General features: G+C 39.7%; 1 protein-coding gene across 1 annotated transcript in view; it reads right to left on the bottom strand.

Moving 5' to 3' along the window:
* The window catches only part of LOC117503713 (voltage-dependent calcium channel subunit alpha-2/delta-1-like), a 139990-nt gene extending 137944 nt beyond the window's left edge, over positions 1-2046 (bottom strand). The window contains exon 1 of the mRNA XM_034162931.1: positions 1817-2046. Within this exon, the coding sequence (XP_034018822.1) occupies positions 1817-1896 (80 nt within the window). The 5' untranslated portion in view covers positions 1897-2046. The remainder of the gene's footprint in view (positions 1-1816) is intronic.
* Between the last annotated feature and the right edge of the window lie 15952 nt (positions 2047-17998).

Here is a 17998-nt window from a genome sequence, read left to right on the forward strand (position 1 = left end):
ACATGTTCCCGTGGCTGGACACGCCATCTGTTACATCTATTAATGGTTCACTACAAATATAGAGGTTAAGAGACAAATTTAGAACAACTGATAGCTCCACTTAGTCAGCGACAGCTCCACCTCACACACATCCCTAGTTTGTGTTGCAGAGAAGAAAACACTAAACAAAAGAGGCCACACTAGATTTTGATAAATGATGACTGGAGCCTAGAGATTGATAAATCAATATCTGGTAGGATGATTGCACAATTTGTGACTAAACAGTTACTAATGCTACCATATCTGTTCCAAACATGGAAAAGATTTCTACCTGGACTACTTAAAAACAAAAAAGTGAGCACTGATGTAAATTTTGCGATGTTTTCGCTAGGTTTAGCAAATTTTTTTATCTTCCCTCGAGGTTAAAAATCCTATCTCGTATCTTGCTCCCCCACCCCCCCCCCCACCCAACACAAACTGATTAGTTTTTAAATACTTGAATATAATAAATTACAAAAGCAACCTTTAGGAGTGCAGCATGCCATTTAGCTTCCCGCCATACGCAAATTAGAAGTGATTACATCATTGTGTAATCTGGTAGAAAAAAAGCAGCATTCAAGCTTTAATAATGAACTAATAATGAGCTGTACTGAAGGAAATGCTAGCTGCACTTATGCTAGCATATGGGGACAAGCTAACCACAGAAAATAGCATTACCTTAACTGCAGTTGCCATCATCTCTGGTTAGCTAACACATATACTAACGGTACAGGCTATGTGTTCTGTAATGTGTCCTGACCTTACTTGCACAGTTTTCTTATTATATAGTCGTGAGGTTCCCTACTCACTCACTTCCCGCTGAGTCACCTGCCATCAATCACGTCATTACCAGTATATATATATATATATATATATATATATATATATATATATATATATATATATATATATATATATATACACACACATACACACCCCTTTCTCAAAAAAAACAAACTTTTTTTTACATTGTCATTATGGTGTGCTGTGAGTAGAATTTTGAGAGAAAATTTTTTTTCATCCATTTTGGAATAAGGCTGTAACATAACCTGGAAAAAAGTACAGTGCTGTGAATACTTTCTGAATGCACTGTACACACACACACACACACACACAAAGCAGAGTGGGCTTTGAACCCATGACCTTCTTGTTTAGTGGCAAGAGTTGTAACCGCTGTTCAACTGCACTGGGGGGGGGGGGGGGGGGGGGGGGGGGGGGGTTAAGAACCAGTCACATTTTCCTAAAAGGAAATTTCTTTCCTTCCCAAAACATCCTGTTCTGACAAAATCTTACAGAGGAATCACTGAATCTTCTGACACAGTGGCAGTGGGAGACCACCAAGTTGTTCTGATTCTCCCTGGCGGAGGTGTGCACTCAGTGCCCCATTAGTTAAGTATGAAAACTGGATTTCTCTGCAGCCAAAAGTACAAAACAGCTTGAATTCAACATTTCCTGACAAAGTGACAGAACCTAAGTGATGACGTCTGTCTCCAGACGCGTGGGGAAAAGTTTGGCATCCGTGGCGACGCGCTGAGACCACGCACGCAGTCCAGGCTCCGTGATTCATGTGACAATCGAAGCCACATGTGCACAGCTGGACACACGCGTTCAGCAAAAGAAAAGAAAACAACAAAAACACTATTGACCAGTGAGTAAGTGCGATCATGATCACTGAACGGGACAGAAGCTTCTGATGCGCCACAAAAAAAAAAAAAAAAAAACAAACAAACAAAAAAAAAATCATCTGGGACAATAAAATCTGCAGGATTAAAAAAGGACAGCAGGTTTTTCTACTCACATGTACGCTGTCGGGAACAGTCCTGTGGACAGGGACGAGAAGGCTGACAGGACTAAAAGTAGGCTGACTGAGTAACCCATCGCTTCAGTTTGCACCGAAACGCGTCACAATCCGCCGCGTCGTGCGTAATAATCAGCCAAAAAACCGGAGGAGCACCGCCGAACCCGATCCGCGGCTTCTGCGTCCGATCCACCGGGGAGTCCGCGGCTGCTTTTGGATCCGGATCAAACTGCGATCTACGCGTGTCCAAAATAAACGGGGGAGGGAGGGCGCGACTGAGCGCGTTATTCCAGTGCGACTGCAAAACAAACTGGTGAAAGAAGATTTCTGTAGAGTTGTCTCATAATTACTTTTACTTTTTGTCTGGAGCATATTCAAAACTTTAACTGGTCGAAGAATAATTGTTTTAAACATAAATGTCATTTTAAGGCCAATTTATTTCATGTATACATGTAGTTTTTGTTTTTAAGTTGATTGTCATAATTTTATCATCTTTAACTTTGAATTGTACCATACTCTGTAAATTTTATATTCAAAGTTCTTTTTAAATAAAATCTATTATCATCATCATCATCATCATCATCATCATTGCCTGATATATTTCTGTTTTATTGCTTTAGAATACTTTTTAAAATAATATTTTAGGTAATTTTAAAATGAATGAATTTCATGGCAGTACCTTCACAGCCCACTAGAGGGCCATGGCCCGCACTTTGAGAATCACTTAAAAAAAAACCCACTCAGGTCACTTTAAAGGGGTCATATTATACACATTATCAGTAACCTAATATAGGTCACCAGGGGCCTCGTTTATAAACGAGGTGTAAAGTGTTGATTTACAATGTAAATAACTTTGAGCTATATTTTTTTTGAATGACATGATTGCTTGCAGGTGTGGCTCAGATTTTGCACTTACACAAGTCAGACTCGTATCATCCCTTCACATGATCACATACAATCTCAGCTTTGGACAACATCAACATAGATATTACCCAGAAATCATTTCACATCTGTGACAAAAATATGAAAGAAAATTTGACTTTGTCATAGTTTGCTACTGTAGAGCAAGTAGCACTGTGAAAGAGGGACTTTGGCTAGAAACATGTAGATGTGTGTTTGTTTCCCGGTCACAGTACCCAGTTGTGTCCTTGGACAACACACTTGTATTGTCCCAGTCCACCAAGCTGTAAATGAATCGTGACTGGGGAAGTAACGTGTGTCAGACTGGAGTCTCATGGGGGTGGAGTCATAGTCTCACCCGTTTCACACTATGGAGTCCAAGGATGAAAATAAGCAAGGTTGGGTAGGATTACTTTGAAATGTAATCCAAAAGTAATCAGATTACAAGTAATCCAAATGTACGTACATACATACATGTAATCCACATGTATTCTTTCAAAGTAATCCTACCCAACCTTGAAAATAAGTACCAATGGTTCTCATGGCCTGTGTAGGACTTATGACTTATTGCTACTGTTCTGAAAAGTCAGATTTGCCTTTTTGAGGGTATGAGCTGTTCTTGGAATACAAGCACAATTCTCAGGCATTAAACTGACTTGCTCATCAGTAATCAAGCGCCCAATGTCAACATATACGAGGTCTGTGAGAAAAGTATCGGACCTTTTTATTTTTTTCAAAAACTATATGGATTTGAATCACGTGTGCTTACATCAGACAAGCTTGAACCCTCGTGCGCATGCGTGAGTTTTTTCACGCCTGTCGGTTATGTCATTCGCCTGTGGGCTGGCTTTGAGTGAGGAGTGGTCCACCCCCCTCGTCGGAATTCCTTTGTCTGACTTCTTCCTGAGAGACTGGCGCTTTGCTTGATCAAAGTTTTTTCAGAACCTGTGAGGCAGATCAAAGTGGACACCATTCGAGAAATTCAGCTGGTTTTCGGTGAAAATTTTAATGGCTGATGAGAGATTATGGAGTGTTACTGTCGCTTTAAGGACTTCCCACGGAGCGGGACATCGCGCAACGCTCTGAGGCGCCGTCGTCATCCTGTTTCGAGCTGAAAACCTCCAAATTTAAGCCTCTGTTGACCGAGGACATCGTGAGAGAACAGAGAAGTTTCCGAAGAGCTCGGGATCAGCAGTTTATCCGGACATTCCACTGTTAAAGGAGATTTTGTAATGAAAGACGTGCGGACGTATTGGTGCGTCGGCAGGCAGCCGGCACAGTGCGCAACCACAGGAAAAACACCTCCATTGGAAGCCTTAAGGACAAGTTGGAACATGTCCAGCTGTTAAACAATTTCTCAGATACTCTACTGAAAGCCATCAAAAGCCGCCTGGTTTTTACAAATGGTTATCAACACGGAGGTGTTTTTCCTGTGGCGATGCACCGCGCCAGCTGCCTGCCGACGTGCCAATCCGTCCGCACGTCTTTCACAGGTTCTGAAAAAATTTTGATCAAGCAAAGTGCCAGTCTCTCAGGAGGAAGTCAGACAAAGGAATTCCGACGAGGGGGGTGGACCACTCCTCACTCAAAGCCTGCCCACAGGCGAATGACATAACCGACAGGCGTGAAAAAACTCACGCATGCGCACGAGGGTTCAAGGTTGGCTGATGTAATCGCACGTGATTCAAATCCATATAGTTTTTGAAAAAATAAAAAGGTCCGTTATTTTTCTCGCAGACCTCGTATGTCCTTGTCCTGCATAAATGGCAATTTTTGTGGAAAGTTTGCAATGAAATGTTCTGAACAAGCCACGGTGGCCACACAGTCCTTCCTGACTTCATTTTATGGTCATTCCATAAGTTAAAATGGCCCAAAATAGGAGGTTCTTTGGTTCTCACCTGTATCCATCAGAACCCGAAATTTCAGAGCTGAATAAGCCATAGACACTTCTGCATCCACCAAGTTAAAAAGCATTGAGGCACTAAGTTTGACTGTTGTTTTGATCAGAAAAAACCCACTTGATCAAGATTGTAAGATATTGATCATATTGCCAAATGCACTCATTGAGTTAGTGACATTGCATCCAGTTATGCAGAAAAGGTGTAATTAATCCAGTTGCTCTGAGCGCCGCACCACAATTAATATGAAGTTGCATTTCCTTTTACTGGGACATTCAAGAAGGAAAATACCAAATGAGTTCTAATGGGTAGCTGACTTTTGTGGATCAGGAGTCACATTGAAGGACGACTATAAAACAAGCAGTGTACGTGCAAGTGCATGTACGGATCCTGTGCTGACACAAGCCAATTTAACGTGAATGCACATTCCCAAACTGTCCAGCAGAAGTCACCATTCGGCATATTTTCATTTTGATGTAGACTCCAAAACAGTGTTCCAAAGCTGGTGTCCAAATGTGCCTGAAGAATGTTTTGAGTTTGTCATCACTAATTTGCAGTACAGATAAAAAGTTCTGGTATCATCCCCAGCCATGCGGTCTATCTATTTTTTGAGTGTAGTTTTACTTTACTATCCTATCAAGTTTACTTGTTTATGACAACTGCATAGGGGGAGGGGGGATTTATACAACTCATTCATTTAAGCCATTTGAAGTCAATGTTATGATTGGGGGCATTAGATTTGAGTGACAGCGACTGCCCACGACATACCACAACCATGCCTGTAGCTCCTATGTGAGGATTTTTATATAAATGAGATAATATGGCTTTCTGTGTGGTTCACTATATACACAGGCTGTCAAAGAAATAGGCGCATGAAATTTTAGGTTTAATTGTGTTAGCACCAATATCGCTAATTAACAGATATCAATAGCAAGGTAATGTTAGCCACATGGGTAGTGGCATAGTTGGAGGCTAAATGCCAGTCATAATTTTTAATTCCCACACACAACCTGCCCATTATTAGCGCAATCATCCAGGCTGCAAAATTATGTGTCCATTACCCGAAACCAGATTACATAGCTTGTTAGCCTTAGCTAGCTTAGCAACTTTGAGATCGGTGGGTGTGTGTGTGTTCGGACTACATCTGTCACTGTCGCTATTAGAAATGCTTCTATACGTTGCTAGATTACGTGATGACAAATGTGCATAACTTGCATGTGACGGGAAGCTGAATGGCATCCTGTTTGTTTGAAGGTTGGACGATTTTGTTAGCTTGTTTTTTTTTTTTAAGTTACCCAATTTGTTGCTAGATAGAATTTTTAGTCGTAGTGGTGAAAAGTGGCTAAAATCTCACAAAAAGTTACTAAATTAGTAACACTGGTCTCATGTTCGCTCCGCCTTTTTACCCATTTATGGGTTGAACACGTTGAGCGGAGTCAGGCGCTGCCAAGATGGCGACAGCCAGAGCTAGCCACACTTTAGCTTCCAACTGTCACCAAAATCTATGGGTGATGTCAACAATATGTGGTTTCAAACTACTGGCTTTTAAAACTGGTTTTAAACAGCTGAACTGGTTGAAAGATTGTGATAATTGAGAAACTGGGTTTGACTACTTGTCAAACGTAATATCTGGATTTGACGTCTCTGTCACATTTGTGTGGTTTTTGTTTAAATTTATCTTTGAGAGTTAATAGATGGAATCAATTTACAACCACAGTGATGGAGGAGAAGAAGAAAATGATGACACGCTACGATTATGATTTTTTTTTTTTTTTTTTTTTTTTTGGAAGGAAGGAAGGAAAAGATGCACCATGTGCCATCTTGTTGAACAAACCATCAGCAATCCCTCGTGCTGCTTCTTATTTTGATGCAGGCAAAGCAAATGAAACACTCACTAAAAAAAGGATTAAATGGAATTTTCACAGGGATTAATTTTCCTCAAAACAAGCCACAAATTTCATCCAATTGTCATAAAAGAGCAGATTTCAGGAAGGATTTTTTTTTTTTTTTTTTTTTTTTACCAATTTTGGCCACAATACTGAGCAGACTTAAAGACTCTACAGTGCACGTGCATTTTGTCGATGTGGTTTTCTGGGTTTTGACTTCAACCTGTTGCACACCGTCGTTTTTCTGCACAGAGCAGTAAAAGCCCATGAGGTAAAACCAAGACAGATGAGGGCAGTGGAGTGGTTTCTCTGTGCATTAGGAATCCCTGCGTTTGTGCTGCAAGCAGCGGGTGCGGCCTCCATCACCAGCTCCCAACCCCACCCACCTGTCTGGGGAATTGCCCGGCTGCTGTTGCCTAGCAACCCTCTGCCGTCTCCACGCCGACCCCTCACAATTCAGCCACAAACCTGTTTTGCCCAGCTGGTGATGGCACACTGTGCAAGCAAGCGAGCGCTGACGTTAAGAACACCACACAGGGGAGCAACACAAAAGCGGAATTAGAAAAGCAGATAAAACTCACTTTGCAGACGAGACCTTTTATAGCTGTTTCAGTTTCAGAACTTTTCATGTGATGCCACGATATTTGGGTCTGTTCAAATTTTAACTGCTTGATTGTTGACCAAGGTTCAATAACTCGTTTCCGTACATATGCAAACTGAGGGAAAAACAAACCCAGAATTTTGCAGTTGACTTCATCCTAAATGGTTTAGAGAGAAGGTTAGGGCTAGGGTTAGGGTTTGGGTTTTGGTGGTAGCAATCCCTAGATTATCTCATGATGGATTCCTGGACAGGATGGTGGATGTGTTGAAAATCTGCATCCAGGGTTGATCTCGAGACGCCTGTGCGTAGGCTTGTTTAAGGTGGGAATGTCATCACAAGGTCCTCGACAGATCCGTAGCCTGGTCTGATGACTTGGAAATCCCAGAAGATCAGGGTCCGAGAAGCCTTCATCCACCTTCACAGCAACTGGGTTACAAGCCATCACCTCCTCTGCCTGATCCACCGTTGAGGACCAGTGTTGCCACAGTTACTTTGTAAAAGTAACTTAGTTACTTTACTGATTACTCAATTATAAAAGTAACTAAGTTAGATTACTAGTTACTTTTTTAGTTACTTTTCCCAGCTGCCGACAACAACCCTCTGCCACCTCAACATGACAATGATACCTGTTTTGCCAAAACTCACTTTATAGTCACCCTTTCTTGACTTCAATGAAAATAAATACTTGTTTTATAAAAAGTAAAATAAAGACGTCTTTCTTGACCTCATATTTAACTGTTGACAGCACTGTAACAGTAAAACTTGCAATTTCGAGCCTACATTGTTTATAAAGGTAACTATTAAATTCTAACATTTTTCTAACATTTAAATTCTCTCTAAACATTTTACTTGTCGAAATTATTATTATTTTAAGCAATATTAGTTGTAGTAAAAAACGGCTTCAAAATTGCACCTTTAATCTAGGGGTGTTGTGAGGGGGGCACATCCTTGCCCCACGCCCCCATTCCATGTGGATTCGCCCCTGCTTTGGCGTTCGAGCAGAAAGAATGGATAACATTTATTTATGCAGAAAACAGGACCAGATTTACAGGTAAGAAAGTTTTATTGTGTTTTCACATCATGTGGTCCTCAGAAAGAGAGTTTAGGTGCATTTGAGCGCCTTGGGGCAACTGTTTGTTGTGATTTGGCGCTATACAAGAAAAAAGTTGATTGATTGATTGATTTGAGTGGAAAATAGTGTTAATTGTTGACGCGTCGCGGAGGATCAGCTGTTTTTAACGAGACGATACAGAGTGGCTCAGCTCAGAATTCTACATAAAGGAGGAAAAAAAGTATAAAAAAGTCTTTGTAAAGCTCAGTGCAGGTGTGCTGATCACCGTGCTTTAAGAGACGACAAGTCGAGCAGCTGCAAAAAACCGCGGATTAAAAGCTCACAGCTCGCTTAAAGTGGGCAGTTCAGTCGAACCCCGACCTCCTGCCCACGGACCAAGTTTAATGCTGCTATCGACCCACAATGAAAAATAATAGTAACGCACAGTGACATGGAGAAGTAACTTTAATCTGATTACTGATTTGGAAAGATTAACGCGTTAGATTACTCGTTACTAAAAAAAAAGTGGTCAGATTACCGGCATCACTGTTGAGGACTTATTGTGTCACCAGAGCTCCGTTAGCTGTCTCATGCTCAAGGTTCCTGTTGGGTCTTCTTGGTTACCATGGTGTCCACGGGGATCACAAGGTCCCCACCGTATTTCACCCCAACAGTCCTCTAGTTTAACCATTATCATAACGTGGAGGATGGATTGGATGTTGACCCCCAGTTAGGGTCTAACGATTTACTAAAATTCATACAAACTCTGGAAATTTGAACAACACTCCCGTTTCCAGATTGCAAGTCACCGGACTTATGCAAATCTTGTGTAGTTGCAGAATTCCAGCATGGTCCAAGGTTCAGTTCTGGAATGTTTCCAAGTTACACCCTTAAGTTTAAGCTTTAAAGGTCATTCAAGGTCAAGCTTCTAAAGTTAAGAACCTAAGTATATAACACTAAAGGATACAATGAAAATATAATTTAACAACAACAAAATAAGATTCACAGGTGCGGTGCTTCTGGACAACAAACTACATGTTAAAAAACTGGGTTGTGGAAAACTGAACACTAAACAAGAGTCCTTGATGAGTTCATTGAAAACAGGTGGGGAGTGAGGAGGGAGTGATGTGTTCAGGAACAGTGTGAAAGATCAAGCTTCAACGGGGAGTCCTGACAAAGGTTGAGATTAGTAGAATAATTGATTAGTTTAGTAAAATGATCCAGCGCCCGACTTATTTTTTTAATCTGTTTGTGAAGCCACCAGACCATTAATTCAATGTGGATTATTTGTTTTGTTAAAAACAGGTAGATGATACTTCTTTTGGATTCAGCACATCGCCATTATCAAAAGCAAAAAAGACAAAAAGACATTTCTCATTGGGTGACCATCCTTTAAAATTACTCTCAAACTCAACTGGACGCTGACTAAAGGTGCGCAATATTGTTATTGATTGAATTTTGTTATTGATCTGATACCAAGTCAATACAGGCCCAGTATCGCCGATATCGATACCGATACTTTTTCATATTTAAGCTTCATAGATCCAAAGGATCCAAAAGACTTAGGATAAAAGTTCGCCAAACATTGTACGTGACAACAAAATACTTTATCACAATCAACATTTTTGTTTAAAAAATATCACTCAACACAACTTAAAATCTCCTGACGTAGAGGGCTGACAAACCACAGTACAAGGGTGCCCTGCTCCGTGTTGTGTGACACAGCGCAGCACTGCTCTTACAGACAGAGAGTAGACTTTGATGAATCTGCGTGTGCAGCAGTCAGTGTGTGCAGGAGAGAAAAAAAGCTTGAGTATTGATCTTTTTACACGAGGATCGTTCAATATCAATACCAGCGTTGGTATCGATATTATCGATATTAGGATCGATCAGCCCACCTCTAACGCTGACCCAGCAAATCACGAGGACCGGGCTACATACAGTATGTCATTATTGTGAGAATTTGGTGAATAAAAGGATATTGAGCATAATTTTAGTCCAGGGGCCCTAGAACGAGAAATAAAGCAGCACAAAATTACAACGTTAATGTTCTAAAAAATATATGTGATGCAAAGTAATTATTCTTAAAATCAAATGAGATGGCTTCCATATTTGAAATGCAGACTTTGAGCATTATTTTGACTAAAAGTAATGCATGTTTAACTTTTTACTAATTTTACCTTCCTTGCAGCAAGAGTTGCATTTCAAATGAGCCTTTATATTCAAAGAAAATGTTATATTTGAAAAAAATTTTAAAGCTTGGATCTATGTTAGGGCCAACAAGGACATTGGATAAGATGGAAGACTGGTAGAAACAGAGAGCAGTGAAAAGAAACACAAAGAGAATAATGGTCAAATGCACAGAGATCACAACAGGACTAACTGCAGGCGAAGACAAATCAGGAGACAGGTGTGTGATTACAAATTGAATGCAGGTGTGCAAATAGAGCAGAGAAGAAAGTGCAACTCTGAAGGGAGGCTGAAATAAGAGCAATCAGATTAACCACACCCTGCCACAACCAAAACAAACAAACAAACAAAAAACAAACAAAAAAACACACACTAAAACAATAAGTACTAAAAACTGATACAGACATGGGGTGTGTTAAAAATGTATCATTTGTACACTTCCGATTACCATATTCTCCAGAGTATAATTTTCACATGTTAAAAAAATATCTCTTGAAGAAAAACTCATATATAAGTTGTACTGCAATATGTTGCACCTTTTTTTTCTGTATTATCAGCTCATTAATTTTGAATTTTGAACTTTTGTGTATTGTTGAAGTGTACTTCTTTATGTATTCTTTTACCATTGAAGTTTATTTTGTTGAGTGCTTTGATTTCCATGAAAGTCCAACATAAATAGTTTCTATAATTATTATTATGAATAACCAACGGAATTTCTCAGTATGTAAGTTGTACCGGAGTATAAGTCGCAGGGCCTTCCAAACTAGTAATAAATAAATAAATAAAATGTGACTTTATGCTTCGGAAAATACCGGAAGTGATCTTGCTACGACGGCGTTTTAGGGCCACATTGAATTTTTTTATTTTTTAGACTTCGAGAATAAAGTCGTAATTTTAAGACTTTGAGAATAAAGTCGTAATTGTATGAGAATAAAGTCGTAATTGTACAAGAATAAAGTCATAATTTTATGAGAATAAATTTGTAATTTTACCAGGATAAAGTCATAATATAATATTTCGACTTTTTTCTCGTAATATTATGACTTTTTTCTTGTAATATTACGACTTTATTCTCAAAGTCCAAAAAAAAAAAAAAAAAGAAATTCAATGTGGCCCTAAAACTCTGTCGTAATTCGCAATTATCTTGGGGCTACTAGGCTAAACATTAAAAATTACATTACATCGACCCAAAGAAAGCATGTCAGAAATGGCGCTTAACCTTTTCACATACAGTTTTGAGTTAAAGGGGTCAAAATTACACCATTTACTTTAACCACTATAAGTCCTCAGGTGTCTTAAAATCATAAATTAATGCTTGTAGCAAAAAAGTTTTTCATGGCCTCTATGAAATAATTCATTATTGTGCCAAGTCCCCTCACCAGTCAGAGAAGAGCCATCTGACACAGAATGGGTGGATCACAGAGTAACCAGGAGTCTAAAGATGGACACCTGTGACATATGTCACAGAATTCAAAATGAAGCACAATTTGGAGTGGCTGTTTCCAGCAACTGTTTGGAAATAGACCGACTATAGTGACTATTAAAAATTAATGTGAAGTCATACATCACCTTTCCATCTGTCACATGATCTTGGACATTGGATGACCCTGAAAGGTCAAACTCAAGGTGATAACTTTAAGTCAAAGAGTTTGGATGCTATATTGATTACTGTTATGTTTTTAAATTAATGTGTATACTTATTCTCATTTGTCAAGATCGAGTGGAACCACTTTCAGTTCTGAGATGAGACAGAGTAAGTGAAAAGGTCACTGCACTCGAGTACTACAACACTAAACCACGTCAACCAAACAGGCAGGCAGACATGACCTTGGCCCTGATGGTTGACCTTCGGTAAATTTGACCTTGCTGGGTAATTCTGGAAGTCACCTTCATGTGTGTGCCAAGCTTGGTGCAAATCTGAGTGAAAACTTAAATTTGGCGCTATGACCCCAGTGACCTTTGCCAAAACAAACCCTTTAAGGGCAGTTCTGGGACTGATATGCCAGAATTGATTGAAACATTTGCCCAATTTCTGGATATCATCTCTTGCCATTGTTCACATTAAATTATGCTTTCAGACAGAATGTGTAAATGTTGGTTATTGTCGTCATGTTTTCTGGCTTGTGGAGAAAATGCATCATAAGCATGGCCCGTAAAGATAAACACAAAAGCCAATGTCGCATCCTTTTACATCTTATAAGGCAAACAAAGTGATGTGACACTGCTGATCCGTTACCAACGGCAGAAAATTCAACAAGGCGTGTTCACGCAAAAACAAACAAACAAACAAACAAACAAACAAAAAAAAACCTGCATTCCATTCCCTCAACAGACTACAAAGAACAATTCATTTATTATTTCTTCCGGGCGAGTGCGTTACCCTGGAAACAAATTGTTTCCAAGTTTAAAGTTTGATCATCATCTCTCCCACACAGTCGTTTTCTTCTTCTTCTTCTTCTTCTTGGCAAAGTCAGCGGGACGTGCGTTTCATTGCCTCCCAAACTGACACTGATGCATTCTTCAGTGTCACATCCGGCTGTTACGCGGAATAATAGGACACAGAAGATAGAAAATCCATTGTTAAGGCGATCTGATGATGAGGATTTAAGTGGATACAGCTAATCTGAGGTCAGTTCGCCCTCTGATCGTCAACAGTAATGGCGTGCAAGGCTTTTGTAGCCCACCGCAACAACAACAACAAAAAGAAGCCACATGTGTTTTCTTGGCGATGGTCGGCGTGGCTGGGGATTGTTGTCTCTGCGATAGAGAAGTGATTGTGATATGATGTCTCACTTGGGACAGGGACACTCTCCGTCCCCTCTGTGCGCTGACTGATCACATTACGATTAGTGAAAGCTGTTCTGTCAGGAGGAGAACTTGCGGCCTGAGGGTGAAGCGGGCGTGCGGTGACGAGAACTTGGCTTCAGGGTGGGGGCCGAAGAGATTGGACATGATGGATCTTGGCTGTCTTGTTCCATTTCTTTTTGCTTTAGGAAATGTCGCTCTTCTTCATACAGGATGGACTCTGTAACGCTCAACCCGCCACAACTGCAGGGGGACGGTCGCCATGTTTGCTGTCCGCCTGTCCACACACTTACCCAAAACAGTTGTGCTGCTCAGCTCAAAATGTCATTGCGGAATTAGAAAGTCAAAGGTCAAGGTTACTGGAAACATTTTTTTTAAGTGTTTTAAACCAAAAATTATTTGAGGAGGTTATAACCTCTGCTATACCTGGTTGGTACCACATGACAACAGCATACTCGATTAATACAATACTGTACGTTAGGTACCATGTCTCCAACAATTCCATTGACTTTTTGGGTCAGAAGATTAATTGTGAACATACCTGATTATTAACAAACTTGCTGTATATGTTGATTAACCCAACTCCAACAACTGGGTCAATGCAATGTAACAGCAACAACAACAAAATGGTTAGAACTCATACATACGGTACTTCTGCTGTGGATTCCACATTTTATTGTCATGAAAATTTTCTGAAAAAGACTAGAGTTCTGAGTTTGGAGCGAACAACTTTTAAAGCTGGGCATTGTTCTCTGTTAAAGAAAACATGAACCACAGCTGACTATGTGTTAGTGCTATCTGTGGTTAGCATCGATGCTATTAGTTAGTAATATCAACTGTGTGTGGCATCAACTACACTTACAGTTAGTGCAGTGTTTCATTATCTGGTTTATATACTGATTTCCTTCAAACCTGAAATTACTGTAATTTCCATAAGATTTTCATAACTTCTGCTAACAAAGTTGCTATTAATGTTACATAGTTTGAGTGTTGTAACCCTACTGATTTAGTATTCAGAAAGTCAGAGAGAGTTTTTAAATAATTAAAATAGGGCAAACAGCTATTTATGTTGGAGGTTGAAACACTGAAATAGTATGTTTGTTGACGGGCTTCATTAAACAAAACACAAGCTACAGTTGTCTGTAACAGTTAGTGTCATATGTGATTAGCATAGATGCTAATAGCAACCTGATTAGCATCACCCATAGCTAGAATTAAGTGTGTTCTTTCAAATGTGACACTTCAGTCCAGCAATGTCCAACTTAAATACCTATTTGTTCACTTTCTTCAACTGTTAACCTTACTATGAACATTTCGTAGCCTGACTCGCACAGCCATGTTGAGTTAGTGGTCAAAGTTCAAGGTAGCAGAAATGGCTCCGTAAGCATTACCGTCATTTAAAATGGGTCGAGGAGCAGTTTTGAAGAGCTGAAGAAGTCAGCTGGATTCGTGGTAAAACATCTTGAAGACCAAGATGTCCAGTTGCTGTAAAGTTTAAGATGCTGAAACATGGCCTTTGCTTTAAGCACATGAACAATAGTACCAGATGACATCCTCTCGACCTAGATGATTGACCGCTTTATTTATTGACAGGCTGTCTTGCACATTTAATGCATGTTCATGTTCCTGGACTCGGGGTTCATATAATATAATGACTTTGATGTTAGTCATTGCTTAGTGACAGTGCATCCTTTCCTTTGGAGCCAACATCTGGACTTTTCCACTTCGGAGGATAAAGAACACACTTAGCTCAGCAGGAAAGCGCTCTGGCCATTAAATCAAAGTCCAGATGGTTTCTGTGTTCCTGGTCTGTATCAAACAGGTCTCTGTAATTCTATCACATGTGATGGTTTTGCATTACCATTTGAGATCAGTTTTATAATCCTGTTGGATCTAGGTTGACTCAGACCAAGCATGTCCAAATGCAATATTTACAATGTTACTAAAAGTAACATGTTGGCTATGTTCAAACTGCTGTCTGAAGTGATCTGAATCTGTTTTTTTTTTTTCTTTTTTCTTGCTCTCCTGCGAGAAGGATGATGCTACAAAGTCCTTGCATGACTTCTTGAAGAATGACAGCACAGTGCAAAAGCCAAACATCTTAGCATTTCTGTATGAATGTGTTTCTGAAGGTTTTCTTTATTAGCATATCATTACTAGCAACAGTGGCCTTGGTAGCCACTAGACAGAGGCTTTGGAAATTAAAGAAACTGACAAGCAATCTCATTTCAAGCTATATGTTACTTCTAGCACACCTGCTCTTTCCATCATGCACGTGATGACAAGCTTACTCCCTGCAACATGCCGAGGCATGTCCAGCAGGTAGTAGACAGACATTCAATATAGCATATAAGCCAAACAAAGTTGCTTTTTGTGTTGATCTGATGCATCAAGGTTAATCAACATTTAATCAGTTTAATCTCATTATATGCCCTTTTAATGTGAAAATTTATAGCACCATGTCATTTATTGTTTTTGAGTTACTATGCTTTTACAGGATATATGTCTGTCTAAGTTCTACAAAACTACTACAAAGCCTAGGGAGGAAGCAAATTCTAAAATTCCAAATGTCAATTTAGAAAAAAAAAAATCAACTCACAGACCTTTTCAGATTATGTAATGTGTAGCATGCTTTATTTTAAATTATTTGATATTTAGAAGCTTGCCATTATTTTTGCTTCATCTTTATGAACTCTTTTCCCATTTGTCTTTGATTTTGTACAATACTGGACATTTGAAAGTGTATTTCTGTTCATCTTTATGTAATTCTGTCAACCCACAACCAGGGGGATCGCAAGGAAAACAACAGCATGTCGAAAGGAAACAAATGTTTGATTCAGGCCACTTCAGCCAGTAATGCAAACGTAGCCAAAGTACATCATACTTCCAACATAATTGCTTCAAGTGCTGACATCTGCTTTTTGAGGATCAGCTCAGGGTTTTTATTTATTTGTTTTTTGGTGGGTGCACGACCCCCATCTGAACTTGGATAAGAGCATGGATCCGAAGACACCGCATAACGCGGTCTGGACAAAAGTAATTTTGATTAGCCAAGCTTTTCAGTGAGTCACAGCGGTGAGGTGATGGTAGCAGTGTGATATCGAGCCTCAGTCTGACGCAGGGAGCCTGTTTGAAGGAAAACGAGGGGAACAAACGTAGCATTAGTTCTGAGGGCTCTAAAAGAGCTCCCAGAAAGCGAGAGGAGGAGAACAGACGCCACGATTAGGAATATGAAAGAGGCTGCAGGAACAAAAGATAGGATCATGTAGATCAGAGGGAGATTTCCTTTGATGGAACAGTGTGTTTTTCAAAATGATTCACATTAAGTCAAACAAATTACATACAAAAACACTTCAGACACCCACACACAGACCTGCAGAGTAGAACTGGAAGTAAGGATATGATAAGAAGAATGTCATCTCCTAAATAAGAAACTACCATGATCCTTAACTATGCCTCCTCCAGTTGACAAACTCATCAGGTTCATCTAGTTAACGTACTACCAAGGTTTTACACTCTGGTTCTTCTAGGTGAGAAATGTTTAGGTTCTCAAAGAAACTATCAGCACACTTACAGTAGTGTTCAGAATAATAGTAGTGCTATGTGACTAAAAAGATTAATCCAGGTTTTGAGTATATTTCTTATTGTTACATGGGAAACAAGGTACCAGTAGATTCAGTAGATTCTCACAAATCCAACAAGACCAAGCATTCATGATATGCACACTCTTAAGGCTATGAAACTGGGCTATTAGTAAAACAAAAGTAGAAAAGGAGGTGTTCACAATAATAGTAGCATCTGCTGTTGACGCTACAAACTCAAAACTATTATGTTCAAAAAGCTTTTTTAGCAATCCTGTGAATCACTAAACTAGTATTTAGTTGTATAACCACAGTTTTTCATGATTTCTTCACATCTGTGAGGCATTAATTTTGTTGGTTTGGAACCAAGATTTTGTTTGTTTACTAGTGTGCTTGGGGTCATTGTCTTGTTGAAACACCCATTTCAAGGGCATGTCCTCTTCAACATAAGGCAACATGACCTCTTCAAGTATTCTAACATATCCAAACTGATCCATGATACCTGGTATGCGATATATAGGCCCAACACCATAGTAGGAGAAACATGCCCATATCATGATGCTTGCATCACCATGCTTCACTGTCTTCACTGTGAACTGTGGCTTGAATTCAGAGTTTGGGGGTCGTCTCACAAACTGTCTGCAGCCCTTGGACCCAAAAAGAACAATTTTACTCTCATCAGTCCACAAAATATTCCTCCATTTCTCTTTAGGCCAGTTGATGTGTTCTTTGGTAAATTGTAACCTCTTCTGCACGTCTTTTATTTAACAGAGGGACTTTGCGGGGGATTCTTGCAAATAAATTAGCTTCACACAGGCGTCTTCTAACTGTCACAGCACTTACAGGTAACTCCAGACTGTCTTTGATCATCCTGGAGCTGATCAGTGGGTGAGCCTTTGCCATTCTGGTTATTCTTCTATCCATTTTGATGGTTTTCCATTTTCTTCCACGCGTCTGTTTTTCTGTCCATTTTAAAACATTGGAGATCATTGTAGATGAACAGCCTATAATTTTTTGCACCTGCGTATAAGTTTTCCCCTCTCCAATCAACCTTTTAATCAAACTATGCTGTTCTTCTGAACAATATCTTGAACATCCCATTTTCCTCAGGCTTTCAAAGAGAAAAGCATGTTCAACAGGTGCTGGCTTCATCTTTAAATAGGGGACACCTGATTCACACCTGTTTGTTCCACAAAATTGACAAACTCACTGACTGAATGCCACACTATTATTGTGAACACCCCCTTTTCTACTTTTTTTTACTAATAGC

This window comes from Thalassophryne amazonica, chromosome 22 (assembly GCF_902500255.1).
Source record: "Thalassophryne amazonica chromosome 22, fThaAma1.1, whole genome shotgun sequence".
Classification (NCBI taxonomy): Eukaryota; Metazoa; Chordata; class Actinopteri; order Batrachoidiformes; family Batrachoididae; genus Thalassophryne; species Thalassophryne amazonica.